This window comes from Empidonax traillii, unplaced genomic scaffold, assembly GCF_003031625.1.
Source record: "Empidonax traillii isolate 1590-97213 ecotype Southwest subspecies unplaced genomic scaffold, ASM303162v1 scaffold918:size355816, whole genome shotgun sequence".
Lineage (NCBI taxonomy): Eukaryota > Metazoa > Chordata > Aves > Passeriformes > Tyrannidae > Empidonax > Empidonax traillii.
In genome coordinates this window covers 70093-87590 of record NW_020956111.1, presented here as the reverse complement: position 1 = coordinate 87590, position 17498 = coordinate 70093, and the positions used below count along the sequence as shown (strand labels likewise).

The 17498-nt window shown below is 55.1% G+C and overlaps 2 protein-coding genes across 10 annotated transcripts in view; both read left to right on the top strand.

Annotated features, from left to right (window-relative positions):
• Nucleotides 1-8729, top strand: part of MED12 (mediator complex subunit 12) — a 33453-nt gene extending 24724 nt beyond the window's left edge. For 2 of the 6 annotated variants that reach the window (XM_027902883.1, XM_027902889.1), the window contains 9 exons: nt 481-858; nt 1179-1329; nt 1526-1731; nt 2176-2256; nt 2469-2686; nt 3268-3424; nt 5912-6088; nt 6244-6325; nt 8291-8729. In XM_027902883.1, coding sequence (XP_027758684.1) covers nt 481-858; nt 1179-1329; nt 1526-1731; nt 2176-2256; nt 2469-2686; nt 3268-3424; nt 5912-6088; nt 6244-6325; nt 8291-8334 — 1494 coding nt within the window. In that variant the 3' untranslated portion in view covers nt 8335-8729. Of the gene's footprint in view, nt 1-480; nt 859-1178; nt 1330-1525; nt 1732-2175; nt 2257-2468; nt 2687-3267; nt 3425-5911; nt 6089-6243; nt 6385-8290 lie in introns of all 6 variants that reach the window. The other 4 variants (XM_027902885.1, XM_027902884.1, XM_027902886.1 and 1 more) reach the window with 4 other exon arrangements.
• Nucleotides 8730-11837: 3108 nt separating this feature from the next.
• NLGN3 (neuroligin 3) overlaps nt 11838-17498 on the top strand; it is a 39015-nt gene continuing 33354 nt past the window's right edge. The window contains exon 1 of one of the 4 annotated variants that reach the window (XM_027902891.1): nt 11838-11855. The gene's annotated coding sequence lies outside the window, so the exon portion shown is untranslated. Of the gene's footprint in view, nt 11856-12462; nt 12561-17498 lie in introns of those variants that run through there. The other 3 variants (XM_027902890.1, XM_027902892.1, XM_027902893.1) reach the window with 3 other exon arrangements.

The following is a 17498-nucleotide window of genomic DNA, read 5'->3' as shown; positions in this document are numbered from 1 at the left end:
ACCTTGTCCTCTGATGCCTTGAGTCTGCACAGCTTGGGAGGCATCTACGTGCAGTGCCTTGTTCCCTGACAGCCTTGAGGTGACTGGCTGCACACAGACAAGCTGGCTCATACCCATGTCCAAAAAGGGGCAAACTGGGTGTTAATGCTTGGTGATACGTGCTGCTGTGGCCTGAAATGTTAATCAAACTTTGGGGTTGTACTTATGCTTATATAAAGCATAAACAGACACTCGTAATCCCTGTCACATAAGTTACTGGGCAGTGCCAGTGTGCAGGAGACTGGCAGAGGTGGGATGAAGGAAACTGGCAGTTGTTGATGAAGGCCTTTAGAAATCACTGCTTTGCCACCTAGAAGAGAAAGGACCTTTAGGGTGGGAGGCGCAGGCTGTTTACTGAGAGCCAGAAGAAAGCATGGTTTCCTTTACCCTCATAGGAATAACAACAGGGGCTTTGAGGTTCTCATCTCTTTTGCTTTAAAGGGTTTGCAAGTCTCTACAAAGCAGAAGATTTCCCCTTGGGATCTCTTTGAGGGCTTAAAGCACTCAGCCCCCCTCTCCTGGGGATGGTTTGGGACAGTCCGGGTGGACCGCAAGGTGTCCCGCTTTGAGGAGCAGCAGAGGCTCCTTCTGTATCACACACACCTGAAACCCAAGCCCCGCAGTTACTACCTGGAGCCATTGCCACTGCCCCCTGAAGAGGAAGAACCTCCCACACCTGTGGCTTTAGAGCCAGAGAAGAAAGCTGCAGAACCAGCCAAGGCTGACAAATCAAGCTCCAATCCTGCCGCCTCTACCGAAGAACGCAAGAAGAAACAGAGCAAAACCAAGAAACGCAACCAGTCTGCCAGCAAAACTGAGGTAATGGAGTGCCCAGGAGCTGTGGACCTCCTGTGGCCACCATTCCTAGTCACAGAACTCTCCCTAGAGTCTTCCTGAGGAGCCCGAGGGTGGTGTAATGGTGAAGATGTGATATGTTTCCTCTCAGCTGGGAGTGCTGGAGCTCTGTCCTGCTCTCTCTAGCCTGGGGCAGGGCAGACATTTTCTTAATCTCTGATGGGAGGGAAGGAGGCTGCCCGGGTCAGAGAGCATTCCAAGTTTCCTCCTGTGGCCTATGCAGCCCTTTCATACTCTTCATCCATTTGTGGATATTGATATTTCTTACTCCTTTGTCTTTGCAGGACTTTGTGTTGGGCCCCAGCCGAGGGGTTTCCTACGGAGTGGGTATGCCTACAGATCTCTTGCATCACCAGTCAGGAAGCACGATGTCGAGGTTGGCATATGGGCCCTCACCAGTGGGTCTCTATGCCCAGAATCAGCCTCTGCCAGCAGGTAGGTGCCCAGGAGAGCTGAGCATCATGCACCTCTTTGGGAACCTCCTGTAAGAGCCCCTTCTGTGAGATGGCCCTGTGCAGGTCCCTACACTTTGTCCTTTTGCCTGTCACTCCTAGATACAGTGGTGAACAGTCATTCTGGAGCTGTGGGGTGCACCAATAACCTGTGACTAGGCAACCTGTTTCTTTTGTAGGTGGCCCTCGCCTGGATACGTCCTACAGACCTGTGCGCATGCCGCTGGGAAAACTGGTTCAGAGTCGTCCTCCATACAGTGGTGTGCTGCCTCCAGGGATGGGCAGCATGATGGGCATTGACCCCTCCTACAAGACAACAGTGTACAGGCAGCAGCCTCCAGTATCCCAGGGACAGATCCTGAGGCAGCAGCTCCAAGCAAAGTTGGTAAGTCAGAGCTGTGCTCTTGCTGACTCCCCAGTGTAGCAAGCCCAGGCTGTTTGGTGCTGTCCCTTCTAGCCAGGACTGCCCAACCCTGTCTCTGTGTCTTCTGTGGAAAGGTGTTGTCTCGTGTCTGTTCCTGTGGTGCCACCTGCTCTGTGGGCCCACGTCACTGACAGCTGGGGGGAGGCTGTCCCTGAAGGGGCACCTGTGGCTGCTGGGCGATGGGAGGGGCACGTCCTGGCTGTGGGGAGGCAGGTTTTTTAGTGACCTGTTTGTCCCAAGGTCAGGGTGAGGCAGAAGTCATGAGCATGTGTCTGCTGTGCAGCAAACCTCGTGGGCTAAGCAGTGAAGGTGCTTGTCTGGTTTGGTGGGAGCTGCTGAGGAGAGAGCAGCAGTGTTCCTGCCCTTTGGAGATGTTGGCAAAAGCGTTTCTCTGTTGCCTTCCAGCAGGGCCAGGGCATAATGAGCCAACAGCCCGTGCGCCAGATGGCTCCGACCCCGTCCTATGGAGCACTGCAGCCCTCCCAGGTAGGTGGCAATTCACAGGTAGGGCTGGAATCTGGCTTCCAGCACAGGGCAGCAGATTTATTCTTGCTGCTAAATCCTGTAAGCTTTTGGCTTTTCTCCCTCCTCACTGAGCTTCCTTGTGACAGTATTCACAGGAGGCTGATGTCCTGTGTTCCAGATTCCCTTTTCTACCTTCCCCCCGTGACTGAAAAAGGCTTTTTGTTTCATTTCAGGGTTACACTCCTTACGTCTCCCACATAGGCCTTCAGCAGCACCCCTCCCAGTCAGGCACGATGGTACCTCCTACCTATTCCAGCCAGCCCTATCAGAATTCCCACCCCAGCTCTAATCCTGCTCTAGTGGATCCTGTTAGACAGATGCAGCAGAGACCAAGTGGCTACGTGCACCAGCAGGCCCCTGGCTATGGGCACACCTTGAGCAACACACAGAGGTATGTCCTGCCCTGAGGGATGTTAATAAGCTGTATTTCATCGAGGGCTTCCCTACTCTGCTCAGACAACCCTAACAGCAGTCTGTGAAAACCCTCTTCTCCATGCTGGGTTATGCAGCATCTGTGTCATTTGCACCCTCAGAGGAACATCTTTATCCAGCTTTGAGTCCTGGGAAGAAACAGAGAGACAGGATGAAATTCAGAAATGTTAGTTGCAGGCAGGAAACAGTGGAAAATGGAGTAGAGAAGTATGAGGGAAAATTATCTGGTAAAGTCATAGTTTTGGTTTCAAATCCAGCCAGCAGATCACCATCGAAGGGCTAGATCTGGGATTTCTGTTGCTCCTGAGCAGGCATAAATCCAGCAGGGAAACCATGCAGAACAGTGGGATGAGGACTGTTACTTAGGGCTTTTAGAAAAAGAGGTTGGATTAAACCCTTGAGAGGCCCTGATGACTCTCACCTTTCTGTAGACATAGCAAGGATTGCAGGGGACTGTTTGGGCTGTCTGTTGTGTTTCGATTAAAGAAGCTGGCTGCCTTTTAATGTCCTCCTCCACGAGCTTGTCCTCTTCTCCTGCAGGTTTCCTCACCAGTCAATACAGCAGACCCCCATGATGAGTGGGATGAACCATTTGGGTCCACAGGGAGTCCCCTCAGGGATTCGACCCAGCCAGATCCTCCCTGACCAGCAGCAACAACAGTACCTGAGGCAGCAGCAGCAACAGCAGATGCTGAGGGTGAGTGGTTGCTGACAAGAGGAAGGCTGCTGGAGCTGGAGGAGGCTTGCCCAGAGCTGTTTACCTCTGCCCATCTGTGTCAGGAGGGATGTCAGCTCTGCTGGGTTTGTCTGTAGTAATTTGCTGGGCAGTTCTTCCTTCCTTAGAGCTGCCCACTCCTGATGGAGACACCATACAAGAGCAGGTAAAGTAGTTCAAAAAAATTTTTAGGGGCATATCTGCATTTCTCAAGATCAAAATAAGTGGTGTTTGCAGTTTCCAGTAGCAGAAAATCTGTTGTGTGTCAGTCCATGTACTCCATTGCTAACAGTGTTTGGTGAAAAACTGATCCAAAGTCACCTGTAAGACCCAACTCTCTAGGTTCAAAGAAACTCACAGGCATGTGTCAACAAACAGGAGTATTCCATGGATTTGCATTATGGTCTTATGAATATTAAATACTTGTGTAATACAGATACATTCCTTGGAGTTACAGAAATGTACTGAATTGACAGAGAAACAGAAATAGTTTAATTGGTGAATTGAATACCTTATGACAAGGCCCGGCGAACCTGTGGAATATGGGGACACTTCACATGGCCCAGAGTGCTGAGTCTTTGTGTTCAGAGAGTGGCCTGAGTGAGACAGTGGTTCCTGCAGAGAGCTGCAGTCAGCACTATTTGAGAATTGCTGCCTTGCACTGGACAAGAGAACTGCCTCTAGCACGGTCAGCAGCTTTTAGCCCTTTTGATGAGTAGCACCCCCTGACTATTCACTTGGTTTCTTTTAGCGTTCTCCATCACTCATATTTGGAAGAACATGCCTCAGACAAATTGCTAACACTTCTCCTGGCTCAGTAACTTCATGTATACCTTCAGCTTTTAGCTGACTTGGCTTGGTTGCTTAAAAAACCCACAAAGGTGGAGTGCCCAAGATCTCCCCTGTTACTGTGTTACCAGAGCCATGCCAGATGTAGAACAGACTCCTGGTGCTAGGGCTGATTTTCATGGTGCAGTGGCTTGTAGAAAAGGGGGGGTGGCCTTTTGGTGTGTCTTGCATGGGTTGGGAGGCAGGTGTTGCAGGAAGGTAGGACATGAAACTGGGAGGGCTATCCTGGCTCATTTAGTCAGTCATCTGCTGTCTTGTGTACCCAAGTCATAGCATCAGTTCCAAGAGCTGAAGTGACCAAACTGGTTTAAGGTGAAGATTGGAAGGCTGTTGTAGAAACTCGCTTTGTCTTGACCCCTTGATCCAGGTCTCAATGTGTTTGTGACTGGTTCTTGTCTTGACAATGTTCCTGAATTTTATTGTCCACTGTGTGCTGCTGTTTACTGGCTGTTCTTTCTCTGTGATGTTTACCCAGTGTGTTCCTGGGGAGCACTTGCAGGTTCCATAGGTCAGGTTTTTCTAGCTTTCTTTCATAAGATACTGTCCGTTCTTCTGATTGTATTTGTCTGTTTTCAGAGTCTGTTCAAGGTTTGAACCTTGCCCCTTTGAGCCAGTGCTGGGAACTGTACATACCATCACCACCCTGGGTTGTTATGATAACATTAGTAGAGTTCTGTTTCTGCCAGAAATTCTTCTTTTGACCTAGAGAGTTAAAACCTACTTTGGCAGATGGGAGAATTGCCTGACAATTGGGAGAAATAAAAAACCTTGAGATTTCTGGGTATATTCTGACTCCAACACACTGAACATTCTCACCATAACTAGGTCTGTAAAGATCTGGGTTTGAGCACTGCATCCAGTTTTATCTGCATCCTTTTATTGAAGTGGAACACCAGCTGGCATGACTGACAGGAAAGGGCAGCACGATGGATCGGAGAGTTGGGGGATATGACAGAGAGGGAAAGTCTGAAATAGCTGGGCATCACATTAGAGAGGCAAAGACAAGAGGAGAGAGAACTCTCCGAATTTTTTATCTTAAAAAAAAAAAAGAAAAAAAAAGCCCCCTTATCTGTTCTTATCCCTTGGCTGTAGGAAAAGAAATGGCCCTAAAACATAACATATGAGATTCAGGGTAGAGATCAGGGAAAACTCCAATAGTGGGAGTAACTGTCACCTGGAGTGGATTGTGGAGGGAGGTTATAGGAGCTTTGTTGCAACCTCTGGAAAGAATTTGAGAACAACTCAGGCAAATACTCAGTGAAGTCAGTATTGATCTTAACTAGGAGGCAAGAGATAAACCAGCCAACCTCTGGAGTTCTTAGTTGCTTTCTATTCTTGCTCCTAATAATTGCCTGGTAATGACCAGGTAATGACTGGGAGTTCTCTTCCTGCCATCTGTCAATACTCATCTTGCAGAATACTTTGTTGCTGTCCCTGTATTTCTTGCTATTCTCAGCCTGGGGCAGGGTCCTGGTGAAACTTGGGTAATTTAGGAACCTGTAAGGAAAATGGTGTTAAGAATGTGTGTTAGTGCATGGAACACCCTTCCTCCTTGAGCCCCTCCTGTGCCCTGTTGCTGCGTACACTGCCCTGATGGTCCCTTCTCTTTTGTCTTCACAGCAGCAGCAGCAACAGCAGCAACAACAACAACAGCAGCAGCAACAGCAGCAGCAGCAGCCCCAGCCACCGCAGCCCCAGCCCCAGCAGCAGCCCCAGGTGTCCACAGTGCCTCAGCCACAGGCGCAGGGCCAGCCCCCGGGGCTGGGGATGCAGGCTCTTCCCCCCCAGCAGCCCATTGTGAGTGTCCCCTCAGAGCCAGAGGGAGGTGATAATCCAGCACAAACCCGAGTGTTTCACCTGCTCTCTCCCTCCCTGAGCTTCCCCAGGGCTCGTGTGAGTGCTGAGGCTGCCAGCCAGGTGGTGTGGCTCTGACTGTGTTTCTCTCTTTGCAGTTCCAGCGCCAGGGCCTTCAGCAGACGCAGCAGCAGCAGCAAACAGCTGCTCTGGTTCGACAGCTTCAGCAGCAGCTTTCCAGTAAGCCTGAGTGTTCTTGATCCTGTTGCTAGCCTCCTCCCTGCTGTTTTCTATTGCAGGTACTCTGGTGTAGAGAAGCAAGGCTGAGCCAGGCCGTCTGTCTGAGGCCATAAGTGATGCTGGCAGGGAGGTGGCATCAGGAATTAGAGCTACCAGCCCAAGGGGCACAGCAGCAGGGCAGGCAGTGCTTGCCAGGCTTGTGAGCAACCTTCCAGACCTTCCTCCTGCTGCCTGCAGAGGGATGAGGGAGCTGAGCCTTTGTAGGGACTGCCACACAGCCTTCCTGAAAGGATCCAGTGTGCAGCTTTAAATTGTTCGGGGGTATTTTCTCTGCTGCAGGTGACCTCTTGAGGGGCACAGGGAGGATATAATCCTGGAGTACTCACTTAGAGGACGACCCAGAGATACTGTGGTTCTGTTGTGAGCAAGACAAGACTTCTTGGAGGCAGGAAGGGTACTCTGGGAAGTGTAGCTGCACGCTTGCTGTGTTTGTGGTGGTCTTTGGGTTTCGTGGCTGCTGTCATGACAGGGTAATGGCATAGATGGTGTTCAGTCTGGCACTGTATTCCTATAATCTGTATTGAATTACTGGCTGAAGGATCAAGAAACAGAATCCAGTGTCTCTGCTGTTCCCTTCTAAATGACCTGTCTGCTGTCACCTCATGGGCTTCTCTGCCATAAAAATGGACCACACAATTGGTTGGGTTTTTTCTTCAGTGAGTGTGAGACTGTGCCAGATGTGGTGATGTGTGGAGTGGGCGACTTTGAAATTGTGCTTATACCAGTTCCCTGATGGAAAATCCTTAGTCCTTGTGACCAAATAGAAGTCCCCAAACCAGAAGTATTAGTGATTTTAATATGCTAAGTTTCCCATTAGCCTGATTCACAAACCACAAGTCTGTGCCAAAAGATCCCAGCAGGACACTCAAGTGCAGGAAGGCCTCCTCTAAGAATCTGAATGTGGCAGAATAGCCATATTTTTGTATCCTGTCTGTTCAGCAAACGGAGCTGTTGTAAATGGAGCAGATGTGTGGGTCCAGTGCAGCCATGTGTCAGCAGGCAGCTTCCATGCTGCTTCCTTGGGTTTGCATCAACTCCCTCTGGAAGCATCTGAAAGTTCTTATCTGTAGTGTCTGGGGTGGAGTGGAAAACAGGAGTTAAACCAAGAGCAGTGTGTGGGAGGGGACAAGGGTACTTAGGGCCCAGGATAGGCTGCCTTAGGAGGCTCCAGGGTATACCTGAATGTCCAGCAGAGTTGAGAAGGTGGCAGGCCAGCCAGGTTCCACTCATCTCCTTTCACTTAGTCTGACTTAATGTCAAACATGTTGATGTGGTTTTGGGGAAAAAAAACCCCAAACTGGTGCTCAAGTATACTGTGAGCCCTATAAATCACAAAACGTCAGTCCCGGCAGTTTGGAAGTTCATGAAGTTCTTGAATGTAACTTTACTTTTTTTTCCTGCCTTTTTTTGTGCCATCTGGAAGTGCTTTGGGGCTGCACTTCATTTGTACTGAGAGACTGACAGGGAGCCAGGATAATTGTCTCTGAAGCCTAACTCTGGTTCCTGTGTGCCTTAGGATGAGTGGCACTAGCTGGCTGAGCAGCTTTTTATGGCTGCAGGAGTTGTGTAGTCTTATAGGGCTGATTTTCTTTTAAATCCAGAAATAATTAATCCATAAACTCATCCTCCCTGCTAGCTGCTGCCTTTCAGGGCTATGTTGTGGTCCTACATTCTACCATGAGAGACAGAGAGATCTCTGGAGAAACGTCAGGATCAGGACTGGCACATATCTGTGTCTTCCTCAAAGAATGTGGGATCCTGGCTGTGCTGCTGCCCAAAGGCTCAGACAGATGTTGTATTGTTTTTCTTCTCGTGGCCTTCTCATTCAGCTTTGGTGATGTGGGCAGGGGGATTTCTTGCGTGAACTAGACTTGTGACTGTCTGACTCTGACTTGACCTCAACAGATACACAGACACAGCAGAACAACAACCCCTTTGGACGCTACTGACCTGTGGCACCTTCGGACTGATCCAGGAGGGAGACATCACTGTGGATGGATGGATACAGCCTCTTCAGCCTGACCCACAACCTGGGGCAGTCCCAACCTCTGCCCTTGGGCCTGTGCCCCCAGTGCTGCTGCTGTCTGTTCTCACAGGGAGATGCCAGGAGGAGTGTTTTACTGTACAGAGAAAGTGTTTTTACTATCCGATTTCTACAAATGTTTATGGAGATCCCTTGTGGCTGATAGTCTCCCTTCCCACTTTGGTTTCAGTTTTTACTCAGTTTTTAGTATTTTTGTTAAAATAATGATTAAGACATTGTAAAATTTTGTACTTTATTTATACCAGATGGACTCCATCCTGCAGACATTCTCGGATGAATACAGAGAGCTTACTTTGCAAACTGAGTGTGTATTCAGAGCCTGCCTTTCCTCCTCAGCACCTCCACACATGGTCTTTATCTCTTTCTCAATAGAACTTATGCCTGCATTTTCAGCATTTGTGAAGGCTAAACAATTTGGTTTGGGAAGGAAAGCCCTTCTTTCCTGTTTGTTTCATAAGCTGCTGTTCACACACTAGCAAGGGTTTGTGCAAGCTTTGTAGGATTTATTTGTTGATTAAGAGCTTTACTAGTAGTCTGTGGCGTGTTCCACCAGGACATAGGTATAAAGCAAAGAGGGTAATTCTGAGCTCTGACAAGCCCAGCTTCCCCACCACAGCAGTTACTGAGATCTCAAGCTCATTACCTCTGCAGTCTAGGAGGAGCTGCACACCAAGTGCACTCACAGTGCTGCTTCTTGTTCCCCATCACAGCAAGGTTTGGCTGATGAGCACCAAGGCTCCTCTCTTAACTCCTTCCTGACAGCCCCACTGCTTTCTCTGCATTCTCAACTTCTGACCTGGCTAGTGCAGCTTGCTGGCATGGGCTCTAGTCTTAGTGCTCTCTGCTCTCTGTTGAACCTGGAAGCCACCACGACCCCATGTCTTCCATCTTTGGTTCTTCCTCAGCAGTTTGAGCTGTGGGTCCCTGTGGCAGCTTTTCTTGACCAGCATCTGCCTTCTGTCCCATCGGTGTGGGACGGGGTGAGGCTCTCAAGGACTCAGCAGAGAGCTGTACCTGATCTTCCTCTGAGGGCACATAATTCTGTAGGGTAGACCAGAGCATGAAGGTAAGCTGAGCCCTTTCCTCCCTAGGAGCAGGTGTGAGGTAGTTCTCTGGGGGTAGCTGGGTGGCCTGGTACCACACCCCCCTGTTCCTCCCCAAACTGTGTTGCCCCTGCATCTCTGCCATGTGGCTGCAGGGGCATTGGAAAGTGGTGTTGGCCAGGCCTGAGGGAGAGGACTCACTCATTCTTGAAGGGAAATGTGTGTGCAGTCTCTTCTGGGTATCCCTGCTTGTCCCTTTCCAGGAGGATCAGGCTGGGGCTCAGCCCTGAGCTGGCTGCTGGGTCCCCATCTGCTCTGGGGGCTCTGCCTGCCTGCAGCCCGGGCTCAGTGACCCCAGAGGTGGACCCTGCTCCTTGGGACCCACGGCTGCCCCTGGAGCAGGGCTGTGTTCCCCTCATCCTGCCGCGAGTGGGGACGGGGAGGGCCCCGGGGCCAGCAGAGCCACAGCCTGGGGACACTGGGCACTGTCCCTGCCCAGAACATGCCCCTTCTCGTGGTGTGTGCGGTCATGGCCGACAGCCCCCTCCTCTGCCGGCCCCGGGAGGCAGCTGAGCCTGCGCCAAGCGGCATCTTGGATGCTCCTTCTGCATCGCTGCCGCGCCGGAGGTTGGGAGGGGGGCGGCTCTGCAGCAGCCGGAGCGGGGTGGCAAAGGCAGCGCAGCCGCGGGGGCTCCGGGCAGGGGTGCGGTGGGTGCCACTGGCGCGGCAGCTGTGGCAGGACTGGGGTGTGACAGTGCCGGTCTGTGTGGGATGAGCGGGACTCCGGAGCTCTGCTGTGGTGACAGACCGAGGGCTGCCACTGCCTCCGCGATCCCACGCGACCCTCGGTGGCTGTCTAGAGGTTTCCAGTGGGTGCAGGAGGCTGCGGGGGGACGTAGGGACCAGGGCAAGCCCTGATCACAGCACGGGGCTGTCTGGGGAGCTGAGCTCTGCCTGGCCTGGCTGTGTGCCTTGCAGCTGCCGCTGCTGTGCTGCACATTAGCACTGAGCCGCGGCCGTTCTAAGCAGGTCTGACAGCTTCCAGCCCTTCTGCTCCTTCTCCGAGTCGTGGCTAAACGCTGCTTGTGACACAGCCAGAGGCGACCGGGGGCATTTTAATACGCGCTGCCCATTGAGTAATGCACTCAGCTGCCCTGCTCCGGCCACCAGTCCAGGGAGGGGGTGAGGGGGGTGTGTTTGATGCTGGGCTTCCTGATGGTGGGGACCAGCCCCAGGGGCTGCCTGGGCAGAGCCCACAGGTGCTTGTGTGCAGGAGCTGCCGCATGGGGTGTGCCCAGAGTGTGGGGAGAAGCCCCACACAAATCTTGACTCACTGGGGTGATGGGTGGGCTGGAGCATGCTGTGCCCCACGCACCCACCCCACCCAGCAGCCTGGCACAGACGGTCCCCATGGACCATGCCCTGGGCAGAGGTGCCTTGTCAGGCACTGTCAGAGCTGGTGTTGTGCAAGAAAATCGATCCCTGCTCACTCAAGCAGCTGGCAGTGGAGCAGCTGAGTACCCAACCCTCCTGCAGTGCTCCTGGTGGGGACTGGGCCACGAGGCACCACTGCAGCCAAGCACCATCACCCTGTCCTGGGCAGCAGGACCCAGGGAGCCATGCCTGGGGGACCCTGCCTGCTGAGGGGTAGCCCAGCACCAGTCCAGGACCCCCTTCAAGATGCTTCTCTGAGCCGATGAACCTGATGGGCACAGAGCAGGGCTGTACATCCGTCCCACATGGTGCTGGACGTGTTGCCTGCCAAAAGGTGTACAGGGTGGCAGCTTGCAGCTCACCCTGTATACAACGGGCCAGCAACACAGCCAGGCTACTGACCACCAGCAAGCAGTCTCTTGGAGTGGGAGCTGGGCAGGAGAGGCAGGAAAGCTCTGACCGGCTCTGAAGCAGCAGCTGGAAGGCTCTAGGGAAGATAAAGGCTAACCTGTGCTGAGGTGCAGAGATCTCCCTGCCGCTGCACGTTCACTGGCTCAATGCAGGTGCCAGCGGCGTGTGGGAGTTAAAAGAACTGCTGGCCCTTCGCATGCTGCCACACAAGCCTCTCAAAGAGGAAGCAGTGTCTGCTCTGTGGAGGCATCGCAGCTGATGCTACCTTGGCAATGGCAGAGGGAGGCAGAAACCAGATGCATCCATCAGAACCCAAATCCTTGCCCTGTTTCAAATGATTTCTGTAATCCCATCAGGCCAGACTGAAACAGAAGAGGGGGTTTTGCTCTGGGCAGGCTCTAGGAGAGGCGGTTCCTGCCGGGAGGCTGTGAGTGGGAGGGGAAGATACCCTGCAGCCCAGTGCACGGCAGGGAATGGACAGGTGGCAGGGCTGCACCGGGCCCCAAGGCTGAGGCTGGGATGGGGCATCCCATGCTAGGTACCTGCTGAATCCTCCCTGGACCCGCTGGGCACTGCAGAGCAGTAGGAGAAGCAGGGGCTCCTCCCCTGGCCGTGGGGAAATTCACCGGAGCTGCAGGGTGCTCCAGTGCTGTGGGGTGTGCCGGTAGAGGGGATCCGTACAGAGTGACTGGGGCAGACACGGGCTGCAGTGGGGCAGGATTCTGGATGCCCGGGATGGTGCAGGATGTCCGGGGCCGTGTCGGGATGCCCCCACAGATGGGGTAGTTTTCTAGGGTGGTGCGGGGTGCCCCAAGGCGTGCGGGTGTCCCGGTCGGGACGGTGGGAATACCGATATCTGGGCAGTGCCGGCGCCGTGCGCAGGGCAGGGGTCGGGGATAGCGGAGGTGCGGGCGCGGCTGGTGCCGGTACCCGGAGGGCGCGGTACCGGACTGGGCGATGCTCGGTGGGTGCGGCATCCCCCTGGAGCAGCGACCCGGGCGGAGCAGGTGCCGGGCCGTGCGGCGGTGGGGCCGTGGGCTGCCCGGTGCCGGTGGCGGGCGGCGGTGCGGGCCAGCGCGGCGGCAGCGAAGGGGTGCTGCGGTGCGGCCCCTCCCCAGCCCGCCCCCGCCGTGCACGCGCCGCGCGCTCCCGGTGCGGGGTCGGGCCGGACTGAGCGGAGCGCGGGGCGCGGAGCAGCCGCCGCCGCTACCGGCATGGCCCAGCCGCGCCGCCGCCCCCGACGGTGAGTGCGCCCGCCCCGCCCCGCACGGCCCCGCACGGCCCGGCCCGCCGCCGCCCGGCATGGGGAGCGCGGCCGGACGGGACCGGACCGGCCCGGCCCCGCGGCGCGGGGATGGGGGCGGCCCCCGCGGGGGCGGCGGGGCTCCCGGGGCGGGGGGTGGTCCCGGTCGCGGTCGCGGTCCCGGCGTCGGGCGGCGCAGCGGGGCGCGGCGGGGGTTAACGGGTGGGGCTGAGCGCGGCGGCGGCGGCGGTAACGGCGAGGGTTAACGGGGCCGGATGAGCGGCCGCGGCGAGCCGACGGGTTGCCATGGCGACGTGCTGAAAGGGGGATTGTGCGCCCGCCTCAGCTGCGCGGCCCGCATCCCGGCTCCCGCCCCGCATCCCGGCTCCCGCCCCGCATCCCGGCTCCCGCCCCGCATCCCGGCTCCTGCCCCGCATCCGCCGGTCCACTCTGTCCTCCCGCTCGGCCCGGCTTGGCCCGTCAATCCCAGCACAGAGCAAAGAGCAGGCGCTGTCCCGGCTCGGGTGCTCTCACCCCAGGGATTGGGATCCTCCCCGGGGCTGCGGGGCTGTCTGTGATGTGGTGTGGGTCTGTTATTTGGGGTGCAAGGATGCTCCTGGTGCTTCCAGGCGTGAGGCTGCTACTGTGAGCATCCCTGGGTCAAGGGCAGGCAGGAGATCCCCTTGGCTCGGTTTATTTGGCATAGCATGGGGAATGACATTAGACATGGGCTCTTGGAGTGAAAGGGCATTCCCTGTTTCTCCCTTGGACCAGGGGCCTGAGGAGGCAGGCTCGCTGTCAAGCAGGGGCTCTGTGGTGCTGGCTGTGCTCATTCCTGAGCAGGATGGTGGGCCAGACACCCATCCATCCATCCATCCATCTGCCCCTGAGCAGGGTGGTGGGTGCAGGGCTTGCTGGTGGCTCCAGCAGTGCACACTGTGGCTGGGTTTGGCACCTGAGCGTGGCTCTGTCGTGCCCGAAGGCACGGAGCAGGACGTGGTGGGTGATGGTCAGTGCTGGGGTCTGTCTGCATCTGGTGCTGTCAGCAGCAAGGGAGAGAAATGACGGGGAACCTGAGGCCTTTGTCCAGCCAGGCAGTTTCTGAACCACACACTCCCAAGTGGTGATACCTCATTATACCTCTACTGACAACCCTTCCCAAGGCCACAGACCTCCCTTAGGGAGGTGGCTCTGGCACGAAGTCCCTGGAAAGCTGGGATTTTCCTTCTACCCTTTGAGGATGCCTCTGCTGCTGCTGCTGCTGCTGGCTTGGCCTCAGGTGATGGCAGAGGGGCTGCAGACACCTCCATGGCTGGGCACGTGTGGGTGCAGTGGGAGAGCTGACGAGTCCCTGTGCTGGCCACACTTTGTGCCAGCCTGGTGGGACCTCCCTTCCTCTGCAACCCAGGGTGTTCTGTGGAACTGGGAGCATGTGCCAGCTGGATAAGGGGTGGATGTGTCCTCAGAGAGGGAGCTGCTGGTTGCCAAGGCAGGAGTCACTCTTAGCCCTGGGAAATGCCTGTGCCGTGGGTTCACCCAAGCACCCATGCCAACACCTGGCACAGGGACGGGCACCCAGAGGTGCCCGCTGGAACCAGACCTCTCCCCGCTCCGCAGGCTGCAGGTGGCCGCCACCAGAGCTGGTGTCTGCAAAATGGTTAAAGGCTGACATTTAGAGGTCACACTTTTAGCACTGTGCATGTGTTTGCTTCATTTGCATTTGCAGTTAGCCCGGCTCGAGGCTTTGCCACTCGCATGTGCAGTTGCCATGGTTACATGTGCAGTCGGGATGTGGAGTTTGGTTGGACACCTGCAAACATGCAGCTCTCAACCTCCAGAGCACGAGCAGAAGCCGCCAAGGTGCAGGGCAGCCCTTGGACGTGGGCTGTGCTGAGGAAATGGGAGCTGCAGAGCCCATCTTGGCAGGGTGTGCTCGCTGCTGGCTTGCACAGCCTCCAGCTGCCCATCTTGGACAGCAGCGAGCATCCAGGGCAGCCTTGTCGGAGGGGAGGTGGAGCCCATGCCAGGGGTGTTGCCCTGTGCTTTTCATCTGGGGTTGTCTCCTTCCCAGCCCCCATGAGGAGGATTTTGTCCCACAGGGCTGGAGTGAAGGTGCTCGAGAGCAGGGTGGTGAGGGCAGCCGGAGCCTGGCGTCACGGGTGGAGCTGCTGTGCAGGCTGCCCAGGGCAGGGGCCTGCCAGAGCTTCAGAAGGCAGCGTGAGAACTGGCAGAGAGCTGTGCTGAGGCTCCAGATGTGGTGGCTCTGTCTGTCCTGGCTCTCTGTGGGATTTGCTCTGGGTGCTCAGGTCCAACACAGACAGGGACTCGTTCCAGGTGTCTTTTGACCAGGTTCACGTTGAGTCCATGAGCAAGTGCAAGGAGATACTGTGGCTGCCAAAATCCTCTGGCAAGTCCATATTGGCATTGTCTTTGTGTCAAGGGAGGAGGTGTTTTAGGACAGATGGTAAGGACGGGACCTCGAGGTTATCAAGTCTTTAAGCTCCATCTAAACCATTCCCAAGCAGCATCAGCTCAGCTGGCTCCTAAACCTCCCCAACCACAGCGAGTCTCCTGCCTCCCGAGCAGTTTGCTGCCATCTTCCCGTGTCCTCCCTTCTAGAAAGGAAGCTCTCTTGGCTGTCCAGGAGCAGCTGTGGCTTCAGACAGACCAGTGTGGAGTGTCTGTACCGTACTGGTGGCAGCTGGAGGAATCCAGTAGCAGTAGGAAGGTGTAAGGATGGTGGGAAGTGATGGGGATGGGGACATGGAGCATGTCCCTGGGCAACATGTTGTGGTGGAGCTTCGGAGGAAGCTGTGAAATCTCACAGCAGAGCACAGAGGGGATGTACATCTGCCATCCTGGGGCTGTGCACCAAGTGCAGAGGGACGGGGCAGGGACAGCTCGGCTCTGTGTCCTTAGAACTTCCACAGGGATGCAACAGCTATCAGCTCCTCGTGGGATCCCAGACAGAGATTCCTCTGCTGGTGGTCTGTGGTTATTGGCTGCCACTGACAGTGTCTTGAAAGACAGCCAAGGTGCCTGTGTGGCTCTGAGGTCAGCACAGAGGGGAGATGGTCACAGCCAGCTGGCAGGGGCACAGTGGCAGAAGGAGGCAGGTTGGATCCTGGTACCAGGGCGCTCAGGGAGAGCTGAGGACTGTGGCAGAGCTGAGTGGTGCTGTGACGTGGACCAAGTGCTCTGGTGGTCTCCAAACGTGATGCTCCCCAGAGCTGGGGGCAGGGAGCAGGCTGTGGCCAGCACTGTGTGCACTGCTGGCCTCAGCAGGATTCCACTGCGGGTGTGAGGGGAATGAATAAATGGTCCTGCAATTGCCAGAGCTGCCAGTTTGAACCCACATCATTCACACCCTGGAGCAAGTCTGACTGAGAAGAAATGGGTATGAAGAGGGAGCAGTGGAAAGACATGGGTGCTTCTGGCTGCAGCTGCTGGGTCATGTCTGGTTTGTGCAGCTCCTGGAAGTTTTGCCTGGATGGGAGGTTATGTGCTGTTTGTTTGGATTCTTGTCTGGGTGGTATCGCAGTCCATGATGGAACCTGTGCTCCTGCCTAGCCTTGCAGTTGTGTGGGGAAAGCCTCCCCTTACAATACACCCCTTTTGCCATGTTGTGTGCCTGGCAGGGGCTGTCTGTGAGCGAGACTTTGTGCTGGGGAGCCCCGTTTGGGCCGAGAGCGCCTTGGCAAGGAGCTCAGGGGATCGTTGGTAAAGAAGCCTAGTTCCTGACACTGCAAAGTGCAGAGCAGTGGAGTAACATCTGTTGTTTTCAAACTGCATCTCAGTGTGAGTGTATCCTGTAAGGTGCCTGGCAAGCAGAGCTGAAGCTTTGCCTGGTGGCCAGATGCTCCGGCCGTGCCAGCAGAGCAGGTGGCAAAGTTTGGGAAAGGTTGCGGAGAGAGCACGTTACAGGGATCACACTGTGCACGAGCCTTGTTTGGGTCTGGGCCTGGGCTGCTGGGGCTCTCTGAGAGCAAGGATGGTTGGCAAGAGTTTGTTCAGGAAGCTTTTGAGATGGGCTTGAGGAGGGGACTACTGAGAACGCTGTTTGATGGTGAGCAGGGGCTGCAGGGACTTTGCCTTCATCGAGCAGTCATCAGCTGATGTAAAGGAGAGGGAGAAGAAGCCCAAGTCTGTAGTGTGGCCAAAGTGTCTGCATGCCACTCACCACGGGAGTCCACATCCTGGTTCTGGCACCCGGTGCTGGAGGAGTTGTGAAGGTGAGTCAGTGAGTCTGACCGACTTCACGTGTTCCCTCTTACCCTTACATGACTCCAGGCACCTCTGAGCAACTCGAGGACTCGTGGAACAGTGATGGAGGAGAAGGGGACAGGGGTTGCTCTGTGTCTCTGTCTCTAGAACTGCCCACGGGGGAGCTCCGGGGAGATGTGTGAGCGTTGAGATCATTGTGGAGTCAAATGCCTGCAAGTTGCAGCAGGAATGGTCAGAGGTCTGAAGACCTCTCTGCGAAATAAATGGCTAAATAAAGGCAGGGCTCTTCAGACTGGAAAAGAAACAACAGAAGATGGATAAGACATGTCTACAGGAGGCCAGGAGAGAAGTGATAGAGGTTAACTGTTGGCTGTTTATTTCCGTACAAGTACAAGGTCACATCAAATTAAGCTGGCAGGAGGTGCCAAACAGGAGGAGGGGCATTGCCTCTTGCAGATGTGCTATCAGATCACAGAAGTCCTCAGGACAAGGTGTCACGAACAGCAAAACCTTACGCCGGTTTCAGGAGAAATGGGATGAATTCAAGAAAGACAAGATGCTCCCCCAGAACCAGTAAATACACTGAAATCCACCTCTGACTTGAGCAGCTGCTGAGCTGCAAATTGCTTGTGCTTCTGACTTCTTGCACGAAAGTACACAGAGCAAAGGTGGGCTTCTGTCTACTCATTTGGTGGGATTGAAAATGGATGGCAA